The 22,319-nt window shown below is 36.6% G+C and overlaps 2 protein-coding genes across 2 annotated transcripts; one reads left to right on the plus strand and one right to left on the minus strand.

The window, feature by feature from the left end:
- Positions 1-8,747: 8,747 nt before the first annotated feature.
- Positions 8,748-13,888, plus strand: LOC148731044 (uncharacterized; the record flags this gene model as incomplete). The annotated part of the gene is made up of 4 exons (XM_088761883.1): positions 8,748-8,902; positions 9,697-9,794; positions 12,042-12,178; positions 12,264-13,888. Coding segments are annotated over 4 exons (417 nt in total), but the record flags the coding sequence as incomplete, so codon positions are not given.
- Positions 13,889-16,060: 2,172 nt separating this feature from the next.
- LOC148731045 (uncharacterized) lies at positions 16,061-22,236 on the minus strand. The gene is made up of 4 exons (XM_088761884.1): positions 22,201-22,236; positions 21,602-21,699; positions 16,742-16,944; positions 16,061-16,548 (listed from the first exon to the last, which is right to left on the minus strand). Exons 1-4 carry the CDS (start codon positions 22,234-22,236, stop codon positions 16,061-16,063), a joined length of 825 nt encoding a protein of 274 aa, XP_088618010.1.
- Between the last annotated feature and the right edge of the window lie 83 nt (positions 22,237-22,319).

Raw genomic sequence — 22,319 nt, forward strand, 5'->3', positions numbered from 1 at the left:
AATTAGTTCTCTTTATTTTCCTCTTAATCTGGTGTTTTGGCACACATTTGTTAAATCAGACCGTACGTAACATTTTCGTTGCCTAATATTCACTAGTTAAGAAAAATTTGAATTTCTTGAAACAAGTTGAATATCTAGACTGACAATGCTCAAGAAATGAAATGAAGCACGAAATTCTCCTGCCTGTTCGTAATTGATATTAGAGTTTACGATTAATTGTCGTTTGTAGTTAATACGTACTCTAGTCACGGTGTTTTCAGTTTCTTTACTATTTTTTTTTTGTTTTCATTTCCCTTTAAATCTGCTTGCATTGGTCCCCGTTTGACAATTCAGATTGTAAGTAATGCTCTCGTTGCTAAATAGGCATTGATTTTAATAATGGTTATTGACTAAATAAAACTGCTACAAACAAGTCGAGTCCACGTATTTACCTATTTGTATGGATGATAGGGGAAGGTCTAGAATTACATTTAGAAAAGAGTAAATAGTTTAGGTTTCAGCCATTCATTAAATCAAGAGACATTTCCAGTTACATTTGTTTTGGTTCTTACAGACACGGTGTTGAACACTAAAAGCACGCTTTTTGATTGCTATATGCGATTTTTTCACAAAACATGTGAAGACTGAAATTTATTCCTTTGGCAATGAATTGAGTTGCCTGATTACTCTGGCACATTTAATTTCCTACTTTCTTGTTTTCTTCATTTTCCTTTTAATCTGGCTCCCTGGCCCCGGAAATTTGACAAATCAGCTTGTAAGTAACATTTACGTTCCATAATAGTTATTAGTTACGATAATGGTATCTGCTGGATTTGAATCACTTGAAGCAAGTTGATTATCCAGACTGACACTAATCAACAAGTGAGATATTCGCGGAACTTGTCTTCCTTTTCGCAATTGATAATTGAGTTGAATTTATGAATTTTAGCTGGTGTGCTAGTTTGCTTCCTATCTCTCTAAAATTTCTAGTCCTCGTGAAAAAGATTGTTCTCAAGGCGACATTTTCTAACCAGTTCAGATCTTCTGTTCAGCCCGATAGCATTACGACTGCTTAAGATGCATTAAACAGGTTGACAGTGGTTTTGCGCAGTCTGTACTCTTACCGACAAAGATATTCATCTCCGCAATGGTCAAAATTTTGTGGACTCCCGAGGCACAGCCGAGTGAGTCCACAATAAATATTGACGTCAAATAAAAGGATTATTTTAGTGCGTGTCACGTAGACATAAGTAGCATTGTCTGTACTCAATCATGAAACAAGTTAAATATCTAGACTGAAGGAAGGAAAGGAAGTACGAAATTCTCCTGCCTGTTCGTAATTGATTTTAGAGTTTACGATTAATTGTCGTTTGTAGTTAATACGTACTCTAGTCACGGTGTTTTCATTTTCTTAACTATTTTTTGGCTTCATTTCCCTTTAAATCTGCTTGCATTGGTCCCCGTTTGACAATTCAGATTGTAAGTAATGCTCTCGTTGCTAAGTAGGCATTGATTTTAATAATGGCTATTGACTAAATAAAACTGCTACAAACAAGTCGAGTCCACGTATTTACCCGTTGTATGAATGATAGGGGACGGTCTAGAATTACATTTAGAAAAGAGTAAATAGTTTAGGTTTCTACCATTCATAAAATCAAGAAACATTTCCAGTTGCATTTATTTTGTTTCTCACAGACACAGTGTTAAAAAGTAAAAGCATGCTTTTTGATTGCTACATGAGATTTTTTTCACAGAACATGTGAAGACTGAAATTTATTTCTTTGGCAATGAATTGAGTTGCCTGATCACTCTGGTACATTTAACTTCCTCTTTTCTTGTTTTCTTCATTTTCCTTTTAATCTGGCTCACTGGCTCTGGAAATTTGACAAATCAGCTTGTAAGTAATATTTCCGTTCCTTAACAGTTATTAGTTACGATGATGGTATCTATTGGATTTGAATTATATGAAGCAAGTTAATTATCAACAAGTGAAATACGCGCAGAACCTGTCTTCCTTTCCGTAACTGATAATTGAGTTTTATTTATGAATTGTAGTTGGTGTACTAATGTGCTTTCTCTCACTCTAAAATTCCTAATCCTCGCGAAAAATAATTGTTGTCAAGGCGACACTTTCTAACCAGTTCAGATCTTTTGTTTAGCAAGCTGGCATTACGATTGCTTATGTTTCATTAAACAAATTGACATTGATTTAGCGTAGCCTGGACTTTTATTGACGACGATATTCATCCCCATAGGGGTTAAAATGTTGTGGAATCTCGAAGCGCAGCTGAGTGAGTCCACAATATATATCGACATCACTTAAAAAGATTATTTGAGTGCGTGCCACGTTGACTTGAGTAGCGCTGTCTGTACTCATATCGAAATTGGCAAATTGGCCGATCAGATTGCGACACTATTGCCAATTGTGGTAAAAAGCTCCTTATCGTGACCAGTATTAGAAAGCACAATTCCAACCAAGCAGAATTTTTTTTATTGAATTAATTAAATTAAACTTTAAGCGCACAATTTTACTTGCGTAAAAAACTCTTCAATCTGGTGATCACATAATATGTGAGACTTGAGTTATCTAAAATCGATGTTTTTTCTCAGCGTATCTATCAGAGCACTTTAGGACAAGTGAAACAACCTACGCAGAGTATATTCAACCACTTAAAAGAAGAAGAAAATCATCCATGCAGAACAGTTTCCTTTTCTGTTATTATTTGCCTTTTTCACTTTAAGTTCTTGTCTGCCCCTGATTACTCTGGTACATTTATTTTCTTCTTTTCTTGTTCTCCTCATTTTCCTTTTAACCTGGCACATTGGCCCGCAAATTTGACAAATCAGGGGGTAAGTAACATTTACGTTCCTTAATAGTTATTAGTTACGATGATGTTATCTATTGGATTTGAATTACTTGAAGCAAGTTGATTATCAACAAGCGAAATACGCGCAGAACCTGTCTTCCTTTCCGTAACTGATAATTGAGTTTTATTTATGAATTGTAGTTGGTATACTAATGTGCTTTCTCTTTCTGTAAAATTCCTAATCGTCATGAAAAATAATTGTTCTCAAGGCGACATTTGGAGCGATTGCAGAATACCCGGCCACTCACACTCTTTATAAGTGGACTGCTCCCGCGGTCCGCAGTCCCATAGTGGATGGATGAAAGGAGCACGAAAAACTGCCACCGCGGTCCGCAGTCCCGTTGTCGATGAATGAAATGTGTCCAGATGGGCAAGGAGTACTATAAACTGCCACCGCGGTCCGCAGTCCCGTTGTCGATGAATGAAATGTGTCCAGATGAGCAAGGAGTACGATAAACTGCCACCGCGGTCCGCAGTCCCATAGTCGATGAATAAAATTTGCGCAGAAAAATGTAAACAAAAGGATACCAATTTGATGCTACGAAAATAGCCCGCATTGTTAAAGCCTTTTTAAAAGGCTTTAACAATTTTTATCCGCCCAAAAGTTGCAAATTATTCCATCAATAGCCTTTTTACTCTCATCGGACAAAGGCGGAACGCGTGCGAACGGCTCTCGGAAATGTATTTTATGAGCCCTCGTGGTAAAAGTGCCAGCGACTACCCCCATTTAAGAAAGACAAACTCTAACCCGTTTTCATTGTGAAGTTTTAATGGCGTTCCGCAGTCCCGTAGTCTATGAAAGAAATTTGCCTAACTCTTCTAAGATGCCTAAACGTAATGATTATTCTTTGCTGAGGGAAACCCAAACCCTAAAACGAAGGTAAAACCCTAACACTGGATGAAATAATGGATTTGAACAAACTTTGGCTCTAGGTCAAATGTGAGACAGATCTGACTTTACATTTGTCCTGGTCGCAAAGACTTCAAATGTGTGACAAATATGCTATCATATTTGTCCCTGATAGATGCAAGACAAATATTGCTTGAATATGAAGCCATTGAAGGACAAATATTAGACAAAACAGACAAATGTGTTCACATCATACGAACCCTATTTTACCCCACGGAGACGTTTTTTACACTCGCGTCCCCCCTTATATGATCTATTCAGTTCCCCTACTTTGTATCTCTAAGGAGATCACTAAGATTTGGGTATTTTTCGTCTGGATCAAAAGTGTGATTTTTACTAAAACAAACTAAATATTGGTAGAGGCTCGTACAAGGAATTGCGTGACTTGACTGGTGCAAGCCATACAGTTGCCTGAACTGACTGTTAACTTCTGCGGTACTTTTCGTATTTTATCAGTAAAAACCCAAGCCAATGTCCCCCATTAGACTGTCGAAAAGAAGAGAAATCTCACTGCGTTAAAAGTAAATAAAAAAGATAGAACAAGGGATAGGGACAGGGCTAAATCTGCACTGAGGCATTCCTCATGATCCTCAAAACTATCGTAGGATTCCGAGCAGTGTAGTTCAGAATCTCTCTCGACGTCGCTAGCGCTATTGTCACTTTCAGAGGCAACTCGAGATGTCTCGATCGGGTAACTCGACTGACAAAGTCATCACAGTGACTGCAGTAATAACTCTTTTTCCCTCATTTTCGAATTGAGAAAAGATATTGAGCTAAGAAATGACGAGAACTGACGAGCATTACCGTAACATTTGCCGCTGCACTCCGATCCGCAAAAATATATACAAATTTTCGGAAGTGCATGCGCAGGTAATCCCTAAAGGCCCTCGCGCGGGCTTATACTATTTTGCGAAACGAAACGAAACGAAACGAAACGAAACGAAATTGTACTATTTTGCGAAACGAAACGAAACGAAACGAAATTTTGCGAAATGGCGTTTTTTCGCCTTTATTTAGCAAATATGTCCTCTTCGTCCGAAACAAAATGTTTCCACTAATATTATAATCAATATTTCTAAGAGCCTGGTCACCTCTCATTTCATTGACCATAGTAGAATTCGTTTCGCAAAGTAGTAATTTTGACAGAATTACTATTTTGCGAAATGGCGTTTTTTCACCTTTATTCAGCAAATATGTCCTCTTCGTCCGAAACAAAATGTTTCCACCAATAAAATGATCAATGTTTCTAAGAGCCTGGTCACCTCTCATTTTATTGACCATAACAGAACTCGTTTCGCAAAGTAGTAATTTTGACAGAATTACTATTTTGCGAAATGGCGTTTTTTCGCTTTTATTTAGCATATATGTTCTCCTCGTCCGAAACAAAATGTGTCCACTAATAAAATGATCAATATTTCTAAGAGCCTGGTCACCTTTCATTTTATTGACCAAAATAGAACTCGTTTCGCAAAGTAGTAATTTTGACAGAATTACTATTTTGCGAAATGGCGTTTTTTCGCCTTTATTTAGCAAATATGCCCTCCTCGTCCGAAACAAAATGTGTCCACTAATAAAATGATCAATATTTCTAAGAGCCTGGTCACCTCTCAATTTATTGACCATAATAGAACTCGTTTCGCAAAGTAGTAATTTTGACAGAATTACTATTTTGCGAAATGGCGTTTTTTCACCTTTATTCAGCGTATATGTCCTCTTCGTCCGAAACAAAATGTTTCCACCAATAAAATTATCAATGTTTCTAAGAGCCTGGTCACCTCTCATTTTATTGACCATAACAGAACTCGTTTCGCAAAGTAGTAATTTTGACAGAATTACTATTTTGCGAAATGGCGTTTTTTCACCTTTATTTAGCAAATATGCCCTCCTCGTCCGAAACAAAATGTGTCCACCAATAAAATGATCAATATTTCTAAGAGCCTGGTCACCTTTCATTTTATTGACCAAAATAGAACTCGTTTCGCAAAGTAGTAATTTTGACAGAATTACTATTTTGCGAAATGGCGTTTTTTCGCCTTTATTTAGCAAATATGCCCTCCTCGTCCGAAACAAAATGTGTCCACTAATAAAATGATCAATATATCTAAGAGCCTGGTCGCCTCTCATTTTATTGACTAAAATAGAACTCGTTTCGCAAAGTAGTAATTTTGACAAAATTACTATTTTGCGAAATGGCGTTTTTTCGCCTTTATTTTGCAAATATGTCCTCTTCGTCCGAAACAAAATATGTTCACTAATAAAATGCGCAACACAATCCCTGAAGTTAATTTACTAGTCGTGCTATTGATATCGCTGACTCGCACATTTCACGCCTTCTTAAGTGGTTAGTTTTAGGCCTGGAACAAAGTGTTATTCCTGTGGGAAATTAATTATTGGCTATAAATTTGTCACACATGGTGCCGCTGAATCAAAATTTGGCACCATAAAGAACTCATCGTACTTAAGATTTTAAATTGTAAATATTTAGTTAATAAGTCACGACGTATGTCATTAATTTAACTAGAAGTCGTAAATTATTGCAGAGTTGGTGGCCAGTGTTCTAATTATTTCTAACGCCTCACGTTTGGAATGACCGTCCATTGCAGTAAAGTAAAACATTAAGAGGCAAAATAACATTGCTGATGCCAAAAATAACTCGTGAAATATCTAAAATTATAATTGTAAACTTCGCGTGCATTCGAAAGTTAGGCCCAGTTCAAACGTCGATCGTTTCGTGAGCCAAACCAAATTTTAATCAAGGCCAACCCAAATTATTTAGAAGGACTCAATTGATTCAAACGCCGATGATCTTAATTCCAGCCGAACTCAACGAACACTTGATGTTTGGTCAAACTGCTAGGAAAATACGTTTTAAGGTGACCAGAGGTGACCAGGCTCTTAGAAATATTGATCATTTTATTAGTGGAAACATTTTGTTTCGGACGAAGAGGGCATATTTGCTAAATAAAGGTGAAAAAACGCCATTTCGCAAATAGAAATTCTGTCAAAATAACTACTTTGCGAAACGAGTTCTATTTTGGTCAATAAAAAAGAGGTGACCAGGCTCTTAGAAATATTGATCATTTTATTAGTAGAAACATTTTGTTTCGGACGAAGAGGACATATTCGCTGAATAAAGGTGAAAAAACGCCATTTCGCAAAATAGTAATTCTGTCAAAATTACTACTTTGCGAAACGAGTTCTATTTTGGTCAATAAAATGAAAGGTGACCAGGCTCTTAGAAATATTGATCATTTTATTAGTGGACACATTTTGTTTCGGACGAGGAGGGCATATTTGCTAAATAAAGGTGAAAAAACGCCATTTCGCAAAATAGTAATTCTGTCAAAATTACTACTTTGCGAAACGAGTTCTGTTATGGTCAATAAAATGAGAGGTGACCAGGCTCTTAGAAACATTGATCATTTTATTAGTGGAAACATTTTGTTTCGGACGAAGAGGACATATTCGCTGAATAAAGGTGAAAAAACGCCATTTCGCAAAATAGTAATTCTGTCAAAATTACTACTTTGCGAAACGAGTTCTATTATGGTCAATAAATTGAGAGGTGACCAGGCTCTTAGAAATATTGATCATTTTATTAGTGGACACATTTTGTTTCGGACGAGGAGGGCATATTTGCTAAATAAAGGCGAAAAAACGCCATTTCGCAAAATAGTAATTCTGTCAAAATTACTACTTTGCGAAACGAGTTCTATTTTGGTCAATAAAATGAAAGGTGACCAGGCTCTTAGAAATATTGATCATTTTATTAGTGGACACATTTTGTTTCGGACGAGGAGAACATATATGCTAAATAAAAGCGAAAAAACGCCATTTCGCAAAATAGTAATTCTGTCAAAATTACTACTTTGCGAAATGAGTTCTGTTATGGTCAATAAAATGAAAGGTGACCAGGCTCTTAGAAACATTGATAATTTTATTGGTGGAAACATTTTCTTTCGGACGGAAGAGGACATATTTGCTGAATAAAGGTGAAAAAACGCCATTTCGCAAAATAGTAATTCTGTCAAAATTACTACTTTGCGAAACGAATTCTACTATGGTCAATGAAATGAGAGGTGACCAGGCTCTTAGAAATATTGATTATAATATTAGTGGAAACATTTTGTTTCGGACGAAGAGGACATATTTGCTAAATAAAGGCGAAAAAACGCCATTTCGCAAAATTTCGTTTCGTTTCGTTTCGTTTCGCAAAATAGTACAATTTCGTTTCGTTTCGTTTCGTTTCGTTTCGTTTCGCAAAATAGTATAAGCCCCTCGCGCGACGCTTTGGGTAATTCGAATTCTTGGAGATTAACATCATCGGCGGGATTTCGAATGTCACTTCAAATTTAAAGCGTCTGGAGCAACTTCAGAATACCCGTCTACATCATTTACATATGTCGGGAGGCTTTGAAGAATGAGGCACAACACAATAGACGCTATTCTTATTCAATGACATGGAAATGATGTGGCCGGGTATTCTGAAGTTTGTCTTTCGTCCAAGTGTCACGTCTTCGTTGAAGCAAGTCTTAAACCAAAACTCACTCCGCAGTTTTGTGATATGTCTCACAGAAACAGATCGAGCAATGCAGGGATTGATTTTGACGAGCTTTCCGAGTCACCACTAACGTCTAAGCACTTTCACCGTCGAACGGTAAGCTTTTACGTGTATTAATTAAACGTAGGTCAGTAAGACAGGTCAGCATTTCACTCGTTTTGCTCTTTGAATATTTAGACAACTCCAGGGACAACTGCAGTCGTTCCTCGAGAGCAAGACCGTCCGCGGATTTCCATCGAGAGATCTCCATCTGAAAATCATATCCGTCGCCATTTGCAGCCTGACAGTAATGGTGATTCAGAAGAGACCTCGCCAGTTTATCAGCCAGTCGCCTCCACTCGCTTGCCTTCAATTGTGCCCTGCGGAACGCCATCTTCATCCTCATCGAGGAGCCGATCAACTCCAGCCACCACGCCACTGTCTCATGTAAACGCTAGAGCGAGTTGTTCCGACCACGAAGGGCAGTTTGACGCAATTCAGTGAAAACTTGTTCTTACAGAAAAAATTGACAACTTACAAGGCCAACAGTCAGCACCCGCAATGGCAGAAAAAAGGAAAAGCGAAAACCTTCCACGAGATATGGGGGTGAGTATTTTGGTTATTTGAACTTTGAGACGTCACGGTGTTATAACAGCTTGTTGATAACACTTTGTTGCTGATTTCATGCACATAGCCGTCATAACAATAGACGGTCATTTTGTTTTTAAAGGATGAAATTTATTGTTGAGTTATTGCAGTATGTAGTTTTAAAGGAGCTATATGTCATGATATTTTAAGCCATTTTGCTGATGTACAAAAGTTACTTTCAAATTTAGTTTTCTAAGTTAGAAAAACACCAAAGAGGTAACAATAAACCAAAAAGGAACAAGGATGGTCTAGATTGGGCAAGATTGAGAATGGCAGACTTGAAAAACTTGGCCAAATTTTTAAGATGCGCTGTCTCTGATGTAAGCAGGGTTTTTTGTACATGTATGTTGGGAAAGCCCCAGAAGCTCTGGGATTTTGCTGTTTCGTGATTGTCCCAGAATTTGCCAATTTATGTTTTCATATGTTGGGAATGATTGCAGAAATCTAGCAGCCATCAGGTGAATAGAAGCACTCCCGATTTATCCCCGACCATCTCAGATGATCAGGGATATGTATGATTTTGTGTTTTCATAAAGCCCTGGTGAAATGGTGCATGATAGTCGAACTGTCATAGGTAAGTTGGGAGAATGAGAAATGCTGTGGGAATATGAGTCATTGGCCAGTGTTTAGCAACTTTTTTGGTTCTCCCAAACTTCTACTGAACAATATATGTCTTGAGTGTTTCTATTAATTTCAGTTGCAGTATACATCAACCCAAGTACTTAAAAGCTTAACCTCATTTTGCTTTTCAGTTTTAATGATCACACCAGCCTTAAGGTTACCCAAGCAGTTGAAAGAGGTGTCAGAGCAACATCAGCTTTCAAAGAGGCTGATCCTGTTATATTAGAGTGTAAGTATAGATTAATTTTCTATAATTATGACTATAATATTTGGTGGCTTAATAGCCAGCACATTGGACTGTGGATCAGACATTTGGGTTTGAGCATTGGCCTGGACCAGTGTGTTGTATTGTGTGTTCTTGGGCAAGACACTAAGTTACTTCCATAGTGCCTCTCTAGCCTTTAACTTAAGCCAGCTGTGATTGAGGCAGGTTCTGATGTTGTTATTTGAACAACGAGATAGACTTAAAGCCAAAATAAAATGTATTTATACAGGAAAATTCAAAAGAAATAATACTGATAAAAAGAAAGGGTGATTGCAAGCAAATCTTCAGTAAAATAGGTCACTAACTTGAGGTTACATGTACTGGACTTACTTTTTTTGCGACCAAGAGGTTCTGAGCTTCGAAGTGCTGGTCTTGACACTCTGAACTACTGAGCTAAACTAACTGTACTTCTTTTATAAGGAATCGAACAATAGCAGGAAATTCTCTATAATTTTGGAAGTTAGGTGTGATCATTCTAAAGGAAATTTAGCTGCAAATCCTGTGTGTATGATAATTTGGTTATCATAGGAAATAGTTAGGTGTGATGGTGCGACTTAAAGGTAATTTATGATGCAAATCGTGCGTGTATGATAATTTGGTTATTATATGAAATAGTTAGGTGTGATGGTGTGACTTAAAGGAAATTTATGATGCAAATCCTGTGGGTATGATAATTTTGTTATCATAGGAAATAGTTAGGTGTGATGGTGCGACTTAAAGGAAATTTATGATGCAAATCCTGTGTGTATGATAATTTGATTATCATATGAAATAGTTAGGTGTGATGATGCGACTTAAAGGAAATTTATGATGCAAATCCTGTGTGTATAATAATTTGATTATCATATGAAATAGTTAGGTGTGATGGTGCGACTTAAAGGAAATTTATGATGCAAATCCTGTGTGTATGATAATTTGATTATCATATGAAATAGTTAGGTGTGATGGTGCGACTTAAAGGAAATTTATGATGCAAATCCTGTGTGTATGATAATTTGGTTATCATAGGAAATAGTTAGGTGTGATGGTGCGACTTAAAGGAAATTTATGATGCAAATCCTGTGTGTATGATAATATGATTATCATAGGAAATAGTTAGGTGTGATGGTGCGACTTAAAGGAAATTTATGATGCAAATCTTGTGTGTATGATAATTTGTTTATCATAGGAAATAGTTAGGCGTGATGGTGCGACTTTAAGGAAAGTTGTGATGCAAATCCTGTGTGTATGATAATTTGATTATCTTAGGAAATGGTTAGGTGTGATGGTGTGACTTAAAGGATATTTATGATGCAAATCCTGTGTGTATGATAATTTGGTTACCATAGGAAATAGTTAGGTGTGATGGTGTGACTTAAAGGATATTTATGATGCAAATCCTGTGTGTATGATAATTTGATTATCATAGGAAATAGTTAGGTGTGATGGATATTTATGATGCAAATCCTGTGGGTATGATAATTTTGTTTTCATAGGAAATAGGTGTGATGGTACGACTTAAAGGAAATTTACGATGCAAATCCTGTGTGTATGATAATTTTGTTATCATAGAAAATAGTTAGGTGTGAAGGTGTGACTTAAAGGAAATTTATGATGGAAATCCTGTAGGTATGATAATTTGAATATCATAGGAAATAGTTAGGTGTGATGGTGCGACTTAAAGGAAATTTATGATGGAAATCCTGTGTGTATGATAATTTGGTTATCATAGGAAATAGGTAGGTGTGATGGTACAACTTAAAGGAAATTTATGATGCAAATCCTGTGGGTATGATAATTTGATTATGATAGGAAATAGTTAGGTGCGATGGTGCGACTTAAAAAAAAATTATGATATCATGCAAATCCTGTGTGTATGATAATTTGATTATCATAGGAGATAGTTTTGGAAGATGTAATTCTAAAATTATAACAAAAATATTGCAATGTCATGCACAATTGTGAGCCTGGTCACACAGCTATTCTGTTAAGTTTATCCATTGATGATGCGATTGACTAAGAAAGTGAAAATTAAGGTGTTTGCATTAATTTGTGTGTACTTTGGCCACTTTTGAAGATTCCTTTGTTGGGTCCATTTATCCAATATCAAACAAGGAAAATGAGTGCAACATTCAGACATTCTCAGTGATATTATTTTTCAGAGGTATTTTTATTTTATTCTGGACAATGATCAAGATTTCTGATATAATTTTTGAATTGCTTTTGTCACAGGTACCTTAAAGACTTACTTTAAATCCTCAAGGCAGAAATCAGAGGAGTTGTTAACCCATGTGAGGAATGAGGGATTGCCCCAAGTGGCAAACAATGAAAGAGTATTAAATTTTAGGAGGAAGCAAAGGGGTCACAATGTGAGTGAATAATGGTATGCCTATCCTAAACAGAAATGACTGAAAATTTTTATCACGTGACTAACTATTTTTTTGTTTTGACCAGGTGTGTTGTCACTTGCATCAGTTTTAAAACTTATTGTCAACAACACTATAAGGAAAGTAATTAGCTACTGCGGTGATTGTTGTAAAAAAGTTTGAACTTTATAGCTTGATAGTTAATTTTGTAGCCAAAAATAAAGCCTCAGATGCTTACAGTCAAACTGGGTATTCTTTTTATTGCAAACTTGCAAACTTTTGCCTCGTCATTGGTATTTGATTGACAGCTTGAGTCGAGCAAGTTTCAACCTGTACAAGCAATTTGCAACTTTCACTATCAAATTTGCTCAAGCAAGTTTCCAAGTTCCCGTTTTCATTTTGCGGTAGAAAACAAGGTAATACCAGCTCTGTTTCAAAGAAACAGAGTAAATTCAGTCAGCCGTCCCCCACCTGTTTATCGAGAGACTGCGAGAAATAAGTGACGAGCTTAGTAAAATTAGCAAAACCAGGAATCGTGCTTCAAAATTAAAAGTGTAAGCCGTAACCTTGTGGGACAGATTTGAATTTTTAAGGGAAACTCACAGTTTGGCAATTTGGAGCTAAGCCTGTCACTAATTCATCACAGTCTGTTGATTAACAGCAAATATTAGGCAATATCTTTCTGTTTATTTGAAACTTAGTTTGTCTTACCTGACTTTATATGGCAAAATGAAAACCAGAGCTTGAGAACTTACTCAGCAAATTCAAATTGAAAGTTTCAACCTGCTCACATAGGTTGCAGCTTGCTCGACTCAGACTGTCATCAAATACCAATGTTGAGGTAGAAGTTTTCAAGGTTGCCATCAAAAGAACATCTGGTTAACATTTGACTATGGAAATTTATAATCAAACTGGTTGCCTCCTGATGGGAACTCTAGAATATTGCATTGTGATGTGAAAATATTGATTGACAGCTTGCTGAATGCAACTTGCAACTTTCACTTCAAATTTGCTAGAATAGTTTGTGAATTATTTTCAAGTTCCATTTTCCCATATAAAACAAGGTAATTGCTGATCTGTTTCTAAGAAACAAAATAAATTCCTCAATTTTTGCCTGTTTATCAATGTAAGAGACTGCAAGAATGTAGCATTCAAATTGCCATTGTCAGAAAATCACACTTCAAAAGTAGTCATGTGAAATATGACTTTTTTAGTTAAATTCCTCTGAAGTGAGTCTGTTGCTAATTTCATGCAGCAAACTTTCAATCAATATTGGAACATTGCAACACAACATTGATGAGTTCCTGTAAAAATAGTTACCAGCAGTTTGACAGTAATTTGTAGGATTAGCTGTGTTGGTGATGTGATCAAAGACTAATTGGTATGTTGCGATGATGTTTGGTCTTTTAATGCCTTAGAAAAAGAGAACCTACTGTATTGAAACTGATAGGGCAGGCAGTACCTGAGTGAAGTTTTTTGGAAGTAACTCCTCTTTATGAGTCATAACACACTAAGTACAGTTCATGTGAAAATGTTTTGTCGAGAATGTCCTGCTGGCAGGAGTGTTGTAAAGACTTAAAATCAATGATGTTATATTTCAAACTTACCTTGTAGCTTTTCCCCATTGTTGAGGTTATATTCTGTAGCACATATATGGTATATATATATAAGTGTACAGGGGCTGATTAAATACATTTATTTATTAAATGTTAACTTCCTTTAACAGAAGTGGTTTTTTTGGTAGAGCGCTGCACTAGTATCGCAGAGGTCAGTGGTTCGAGTCCCGTACAGGCCTGAAATTTTTTTTTTTTTTTTTTTTTTTTTTCAGGTCTGATTTTCACTATTGCTCAAATAGTGCTTTACTGCGAAGGATCGTTCTCATATACGTCTCATAACCGCAGTTCACACATATGTTTCATATGTTTGTTGTTATTAGAAGTGGTTTTGTTTCTACATAAAGGAGAAATGTTAGATAAATTTTCCATTTACTATACATTTATGTGTGTTGATTTTAGTCAGGACTGTGGGTGTGAGATGATTGGACATGAGAAGATTGCATTAATCAAAGAAAATGCGATTCCATTTTAAACTGCCACTGAAACAATGAAATTTCTGATATTTTATTGAATGCAGTGTATTATTGGGTACTTGCAACCCTAATACTGAAATAACATGTGGAAAAAGCAATTTTGTGTAAATTGACAACAGGGTCAATGGAGGGGAAGAGAATTATGGATTGTTCCATGACAAAGATGATATTTACCCTACATTTGTCCTGAATTTGTTCTTACAAATGTCATCTTTAACGCATTTGTCCTTGTTTAGAGCAGGACAAATCATGATATTTAATTCAGATTAATACCACATTTGTCCATATTTACACCCAAAAGCAAATGCACAATTATCCTGTTTATCTTCAGGACAAATGTCACATTTGTCTTCAAGTCAAATACTGACAAATATGACAAACACCACATTTGAACCACATTTGAACTGCATTTGTCTGACGTCAAATCTGATTTTTCGCCCAGTGTAACCGTAAAAAGAAGCTAATCGTTAACCATTATAACTATTCTAAGTTGCTTAACCCTGGTCAGTATTCTTAGTGGACATGAATAATAACCTAATTCGATTTGACAACACGGGTAAGCTATAGATTTTTGATGAAGGCTTAAGAGAAAGCTACCTAATTAGTGGTGTCGTTAACGCGCAGCAAAATTAAGAGCAATGCTTCATTTCAAACATCAGCCATAAATTTGACTTTATTTAAATTACATCGTACATTATTGAAAAAAAGGAGATTAATTTTGTTGGATGAACTAACCTAAATTTAAAAGCACCTAACTTGGAAAATATTCTAAAGGGAGAGTGAAAGTGACAGGCTTAAATGAATTTACATGCATGGCGAGTTAAAAAACTTCTTAGGCACGGTAAGACACCAGAAGTTGATGAAAACGGTTCTTAAAATTACTGAAGGAAGTTGACTGAAGATAATTAACCACTGGCTGAGTAATGTCTCTACGTATTGGTTTAGCCAAAACAATATGAAACTCAGTACTTGTTACTGGTGCTGTGGTCGGATACGGGTCTGGTTTCGACTTCACAAAGACTTTGTTTGTAGCTCTGGCCCGTGGAACACGGAATTGTACTATTCTTCCAAACCCATCCGCCTGCAAGGACTCTGTGGCGCGCTCGTACTCTGCCTCAGCGATTGTTCGAGATGATCTCTTTCCATGCTTAAAGGCTTTGTACGTTACTGCCGGTCCAGGTGACAAAAGGATGCTCTCCTCGACTGAATCGCTCGTTGGTTGCTCGATCGTTTTATCGCAAATCGAATTAGTGATTTCTTTGAGGAACTAGAGGAGAATAAAAGGGAGTTACACAAGAATTAAGGCATGTAAGAAATGGATTAAATTGGGAAGAAAAACTTAAACGAGTATTTTACAATGAGTGCTTTATTGGTAAAATTCAGTTACCTTAGCCACAGACTTTCGACGGAGGGCATTCCTTTCAAATGTAGGCAAAATGCGACTTAATAGTAAAATATGTTGCTTTAAAATAAACTTCTGTTGCTTTACTTGACATAAGATTCCCTTCTGAGTCTCAAGATGGTTAACGAAGGCTGAGGCATTCTCCAGCGTTTACTTGCTTATTTTGGTTGGAGCTTCCGTGGAAGGGACGCCAGCGAGCAGTTCGGCTATGACGTGATTGAAGACGTGTAGGGCTGTAGCTAGGCGGGGGATAAGTTCTGGTGTCTTGGATTTTGGAGGCACTGTGCCGTCTTGAATTGCTTCATTTATCTCTGCGACAAACATGTCAAGGTTTTCTCGTACAATGGCGATTGCGTCATCCTCAAAGGTGTAAACTGTATTGTTGGCAATATTATTAATAGTCAGAAAGAATTTCTCGAAATCGCTTGACTTCGATTGATAGGTAGTCTTTAGCAGCCTCCATTTCGGAAAGCGTAGGCCTTAAAGCTAGAAGAGTTGCAAATAAAATTCGGTCGATTAAACCGTGGCCATGGTCCATCTTTGCGATGAGCTTGGCGGCGTTTAACAATTGTGTTGAGCCAAGGATGCTGAAAGCAGTGTTAGGTGGTATTAGTCTTGTGTCTTCCGTTGCGTAGTGATAGGAACAGCGCTCACCAGAGAACAGTTTGCAGAGTAGCTGGACGTCTCCTGTGGCGTTGTCCTCGTCTGACTTCATCAATTTGTTGATTCTGTCAAACACCTCCGGAGATAGTAGAATGGCTTTCTTGTTCTGGGCCAGATGCTTCACCAGACCTGACGAAGTTGTTTTGCTGAGTACAGTTGAGGTTAGGTCTGAAGCTTCTAAGGGATCTTGGGCTGCGTGCTGTATCGCAGACGATTTTCCTGTTGTAGAAACAAAAATTCTTGTTTATGAAAAGGGCCCTTAAAAATAAGGGTTAAGTTAGAATTAGCAAGAGGTTTGCAAGACTAACCAAATACGATCTATCCCATGTAAACCGTTGCCGAACGGAGGAAAAAAAATAGGAAATTTTTGGTTAAGGCATCGTAAAACCAAATATACATATTTTATACTCACCAGTCCCTGGATATCCAACAAATATGGTGAACAGGTTAAGAGGCTGCCTGTGGGTGGAAATGACTTCAACGCGGGAGTCGTTGCATGCGAGGATAAAGGCTGTTGTAGTAAGCAAAGTGGAAATAAAATAGCTTTCTGAGCTTCCAGCCGATACAGCCTTGTTTTTAACAAAACGGTGTATTTCGTTGTCAGTGAAGAGCTTGCTGAAAGCAAATTGTAAAGAATTCAATCGTCGCTGTTAATACCCCATGTCTGTTCGTTTTGCTTGTAAAGCTTGGAAACGGTATACATTCTTTAAGGGATTACCACAAGTATAACTAGAATATCATATCCTTAGCTTACTACAGTGAGCTACGAAAGAGGTTAACATGACTGGAATAACGTGAGCTGTTGTTTTGAGACGCCGGCACTAAGATTTATGCTAGTGGTATTGTTCTGGCGAGTAATTGAAAGCAATCTTCGTTTGTTCATTATTTAAGAGTTGTTAAATCTCTGAAATTAAAAGTTAAGGAATGAAAACAATTTTGTTCTCACATTTAATAAGATATCATATCCTTAGGACAAACAAAGGGAGGCGGTTGTTTTGATTAAAAAAGGTAGTTTATTGAGACATGTTTACAAGTGTGTAAAGGATCGAAAAAACCCCGGAAATCTAGCAGTGGCACACAAACTCCACCTGAAGCCCAAAAGCAAGACAAGGTGATGCAATGTGGCATGCCAAAGGGAAGTTATGCGCGAGATGAAAGAGAGCAGAGAAAATGGCGTTACGATGACTTGATTGTTTTACTGAACGATCAAGATAGACTTATTCAGTGGTTAATGGGGGAAGGTTTGCTGGCCAAATCTCGATTATGTTCTATTTGTGGAGGCGACATGAACCTTGTTAATTGCGATGACCGCTTTTGTGAATATAGTAAAAAGTTTTCCACGATTAGCTTGCGCCTCCTCAAACTAAGTATGTAAGGTTTAATTTGAAATGCGTGTACTTATTATTAATAGTTCGCGTAAACGCGCGGCGATGACAGTATTTAATAGTTCGCCTCGCTGTTTGTTGATCGGTAGTTACTATTTATTAAAGTTCATAGAAAAAGAATTTAAAAAAAAATTAATCAAAATTTCTTTATTTTGGTTGAGGGGTTGATGCGGTCGATTCGCAACGCGTGGCGATGACTGTATTTAATGATGCGGTCGGTTTAGCAAAAGACTTGCCACTACGGACTGCGGGGCAGCATTACTAAACACCACTGCGCGACTGCGGTGGCAATTTCTCAAGTAAGACATTTTTCTGGCCGGATATTCTGCAATCTAGCCCGACATTTTCTAACCAGATCAGATCTTTTCTTCAGCAAGTTGGCATTGCGATTGCTCAAGGTGCATTAAACAAACCGACAGTGGTTTAGCGTAGTCTGTACTCTTATCGACAACGATATTCATCCTCACAGTGGTCAAAATGTTGTGGACTCTTCAGGCGCAGCCGATTGGTCGACAACAAATATCGACGTCAAATAAAGGCATTGTTTGAGTGCGTGTCACGTTGACATGAGCAGCTTTGTCTGTACTCATATCGACAACGGCAAATTGGCCGATCAGATTGCGACATTATTGCCACTTGTGGTAAAAAAAGTTCCTTGTAGTAACCAGTAATAGAAAGTACAGTTCCAACCGAACTAAATAATTTTTTAATGGAATTTATTAATTAAAAACTTGAGCGTGTAATTTTGCTTTCGTAGAATACTCTTCAGTCTGATGATCGCTTAGTACGGAAAACTTAAGTCATATAAAATCGATATTTTCCTCAACGTATCTATCAGATCACTTTAGGACAAGTGAAACAACCTATGCAGACTATATTCAGCCACTTAAAAAAGTAGAATAACATTCGCGCACAACGGTTTCATTGTGTGTTATCATTTGCCTTTTTCAATTTGGGATAATTGGCCTTTGTACACATTAAATCTCTTACTAACACAAAAATGAATTCGCACAATGCGGTGAAAGAAAAAAAATGTACTATTTATTATCGGTGTGTTGTCTTAGTACATGTGTAATCATTTTGTATGGATCACTTAGATTCAACTAACAGTTTATTTTGTCGTTCTTTCCTCTTTAAAATTGTGGTCTACGGACATTTTAGTGGGTAAGAAAATATTTTAATTCAGAAATCGTGTTTCAAGCAGAACGCTAAAAAATTAAAAATTTAACAACACTTCCCGACGCATTTCTCTTTATTTTTACTCTTCAAAGTGGTTCGCGATTCATGTAAATTTTAGTCAAATAAAACAATTTGACTTTCTTAGCTTTGCAAGGTATATTAAGTTTTGTTTCGCTTGTAAGTCAGTCAGTATTTCTTGCAATCATCATCATCTCTTTGCCTTTCTTTTTCTTCCTTTTTTGGCGGTAAAACGTCGCTTCATCTTAAGTTAAGGAAAATTAATCGTTTTTGCACGTCTCTAAATGGTTCACTTATCCGAAAACAGGAGCTCACAACTTGGAGCGTTAAACTGCTCTTTGTTTCTGTTTGCAATCTCTTGTGTCCGCAAGAGATTATGATATAATTACAAAAATATGTTCAAAGACAAAAGTTTATTACGCATTAATAATTTATGTTTTAAACCGGCTTTAAAATGACACAACGTTCAAGTTTAATTATGTCCTTTTTCTATTTTATCTGGTCACCAACGTGTCGTTGACAAAACAGATCGTAAGTATCTTTTCTTTTTGTTTTTACTATTTCTCATTCATTTTCCCATTTCTGACGCACCAGTTAGTCATTATATGAGAGACACAGAGTTATTACGATTTTTCGTTATCTCCTTTTCCGAAAGGGTAGAGTTGTAAGCTTTCCTGACAATGAATCGGGCGGGCATAGTTTTCACCACAGTCACCATTTTATAACTGCAGCCAAGAGGAATACTTTTGCAAAGTGACCTTTTTACCAATGGTGGCTGACAATATGTCTAAGACTCTTTTCCGGTCAGACCTTCCTATTCATTGCCAATATGGTCTCTACTTGAGGTACCCAACAGTTGGAGCAAGTGCAATATGACTTGGCAGTTAGTCCTACCACTGGTTGTTCAATTATCAAGACACTTTGTCTAAACGATACCAAGATTAAGAACTATGAAGGCAATAACAAATGTGCATAACCTAACTAATACTTCTCTCTTTCCCATTACCTACCTTGAATGACAAACAGACCGTAAGTATCAGTATTTTATTTCATAGTAATTTTGGTGGGTTTAGTATTTCTTTTCACTGTTTTTACTACTGCAGTAATCATCATGTAATATTTAACAATTATTTCACGAGCGCGCGTTGGGTATGAGATGATAGATAGCCAACGAGGTGCATAGCGCCGAGTTGGCTATAATCATCTCGTATCCAATAGGCACGATAGGAATAATTGTTTTATTGAAAACGCCCCCAAGATATATGAAAAATCTTACCAAATCTTAATTTTTTTAAGCTCCCGTTTAATTTTAGGCTGACGCGTACGCTTACCATGTTTGTAGATTATGGTATATTGGCTCATATATCACAATGGCTAAGCCAATAAAAAGTCTTGAATTGCATTATCCAATGATCCAGTTCTTAACAAATATTTATATTTCATTCTAGCATTACTCTCAGTAATAATGAGGGTTACAATTTTCGTTTCATTAATATTATTGGGAACAAATATATGGATGATAAATTATGATCACTAATAAACACAATATTCTGATATTCCCCTTACTACCAATGTTGTGTTTGCCAGAAAATGGTCGAGGTCGTTTTGAAGTGGGTTCTTCTAAAAACATTAATTTAAGGTGAACCATAAGTAGTTAAGACGTCATTGACATGATACTAAGAATTTAAGTCATGATTTTATAAACGGTTACATATCAGAACTAACTATTGAACGCTTTGGACAACTAATTAAGGAATATCAAATATCTGCCTGGTTGAGTAACTCATTTATTTTTGCTGTTCTTGTTATTTTTTTTTTTCTATTCCTTGGCCTTGGTTCTGATAAAAACGATTAGAACGTAAGTACATGTTTTATTTTCAAATAAGGCGTTTGTATTTGCACGTTGCCTTTACAGTGCGTTTTCGTTCGCATATTTAACTGGGGTACAGGCATTATGTGAAGGAAGAAGATTGCACCATTTTTCAATAAACAACTGGATGCATTTGAGCTGAAGATGCATATTTTAATTTAATTTCTATTTGTTTTATTTTACATGCCACTTCAATCGTTTAGCTGGTAAGTTGAAGAAAAATATTCTCGCGTAACTTTAATTCTTAATTTTTTATGCTTCAGGCGACAACTTTTTCTTTAGTGCATAAGATTCTATTTTCATTGCGATCACATATGAATTGCCTATTGTTTTTGGAGCCCATTTCATTCAGTGTTATACAAACAAATCCAAGTTGTTTTAACCTAATGTTCCCCCCTAAAAGGAAGTATCTGGTATCGAAAATGCACGTGATTAAGTGGAATCAAAATTTGTATCTAATTGCTCGGGGAGCTGTAGTGGAGGACAGAGCGAAACAAAACTCCGATGTGACCCTGGATTATTATCGAAAACCTATTAAAATTACTTTTGCTTTTAACAGTACAGTTTAAATCAATGAACTTTTGGCTGACATCCAACAATGTGTGTAACGTGTATTTTGTATTTTAAATTCAGAAATGTAACCCACCCTAAAACATTTGCGCTGAAGGGAGTCATTTTCCACGTCATATTCGTCTGTGGGAGATGTTAAGATAGGGCGTAAAGATTGTAAGCATAAATTGCATGGACGGATAACACTATCCAAAAGATAAGTTTCGAGCTAGTGGATAAGCGATAGCAAAACTTTAGTTATGTTATTTACATCAGTAAATGCTCATCTTTTCTCATTTCATCTTTTCTGTCCAGACAAAAGGGAAGGTAACTATCAATATCACCCGTTCTTATAAATATAAAACTGTCCTGTGGGTCAATATGCACATAGATTTACTGTCTTAACACTAATCAGTAGACCTCAATAGCTAATAGAGCAAGAGAATCTGCGGGTGTATATCAATGACAATTGGCGACAGCTTTTACTGTTAAAATGTAACTATGAGAACGATGTTACTGATCTTTGGGAGTATTAGTAAAATATATATCTCGCAATACCTAGATTCGGTAGTAAACCGGATAGCAATGTTATTAACAGCAGGTATCAGCCATATTTGGCTGGTTATTTGCTTGATTTAGCAAATCCTGTCATCTAATTTCTTATTTCAAAATACAGCATTCACATACCAAACAGTTTATAAATGAGTTTATAAACGAATTGACATGATTTTTCAAAATTATTTTTCTCTCTTTCATGGCGGTCTTCCGGGATTCATAAGCGGGTGAGTACGAAGTGTTCAGTTGTTCGTCAAGCCTATGATGTGTGTAGCCAAGTAATCCAATGTTATGTTGAGCCACTTATTTCCTCACCGAATGTGAATCTTTCTTTTCATGTTCATCTAACATTCTCGTCCTAACCGGTTTAACAGATTGTAAGTAGCCAAGCTTGATTGAACTATCATTTAGCAGTAGACAGAATAGAGTTAGTT

Source organism: Stylophora pistillata, chromosome 5, assembly GCF_964205215.1.
Source record: "Stylophora pistillata chromosome 5, jaStyPist1.2, whole genome shotgun sequence".
NCBI classification, from domain to species: Eukaryota; Metazoa; Cnidaria; class Anthozoa; order Scleractinia; family Pocilloporidae; genus Stylophora; species Stylophora pistillata.

Coding starts and splice junctions, on each gene's coding strand:
- LOC148731045 (XM_088761884.1), bottom strand. CDS start 22,236: ATGTTAGATGAACATGAAAAGAAAGATTCACATTCG. Junction 16,945..21,601: donor AAAGATGAGCATTTACTGAT/GTAAATAACATA, acceptor ATTTGCTTTCAG/CAAGCTCTTCACTGACAACG. Junction 16,549..16,741: donor TGTTGGATATCCAGGGACTG/GTGAGTATAAAA, acceptor TTTCTACAACAG/GAAAATCGTCTGCGATACAG.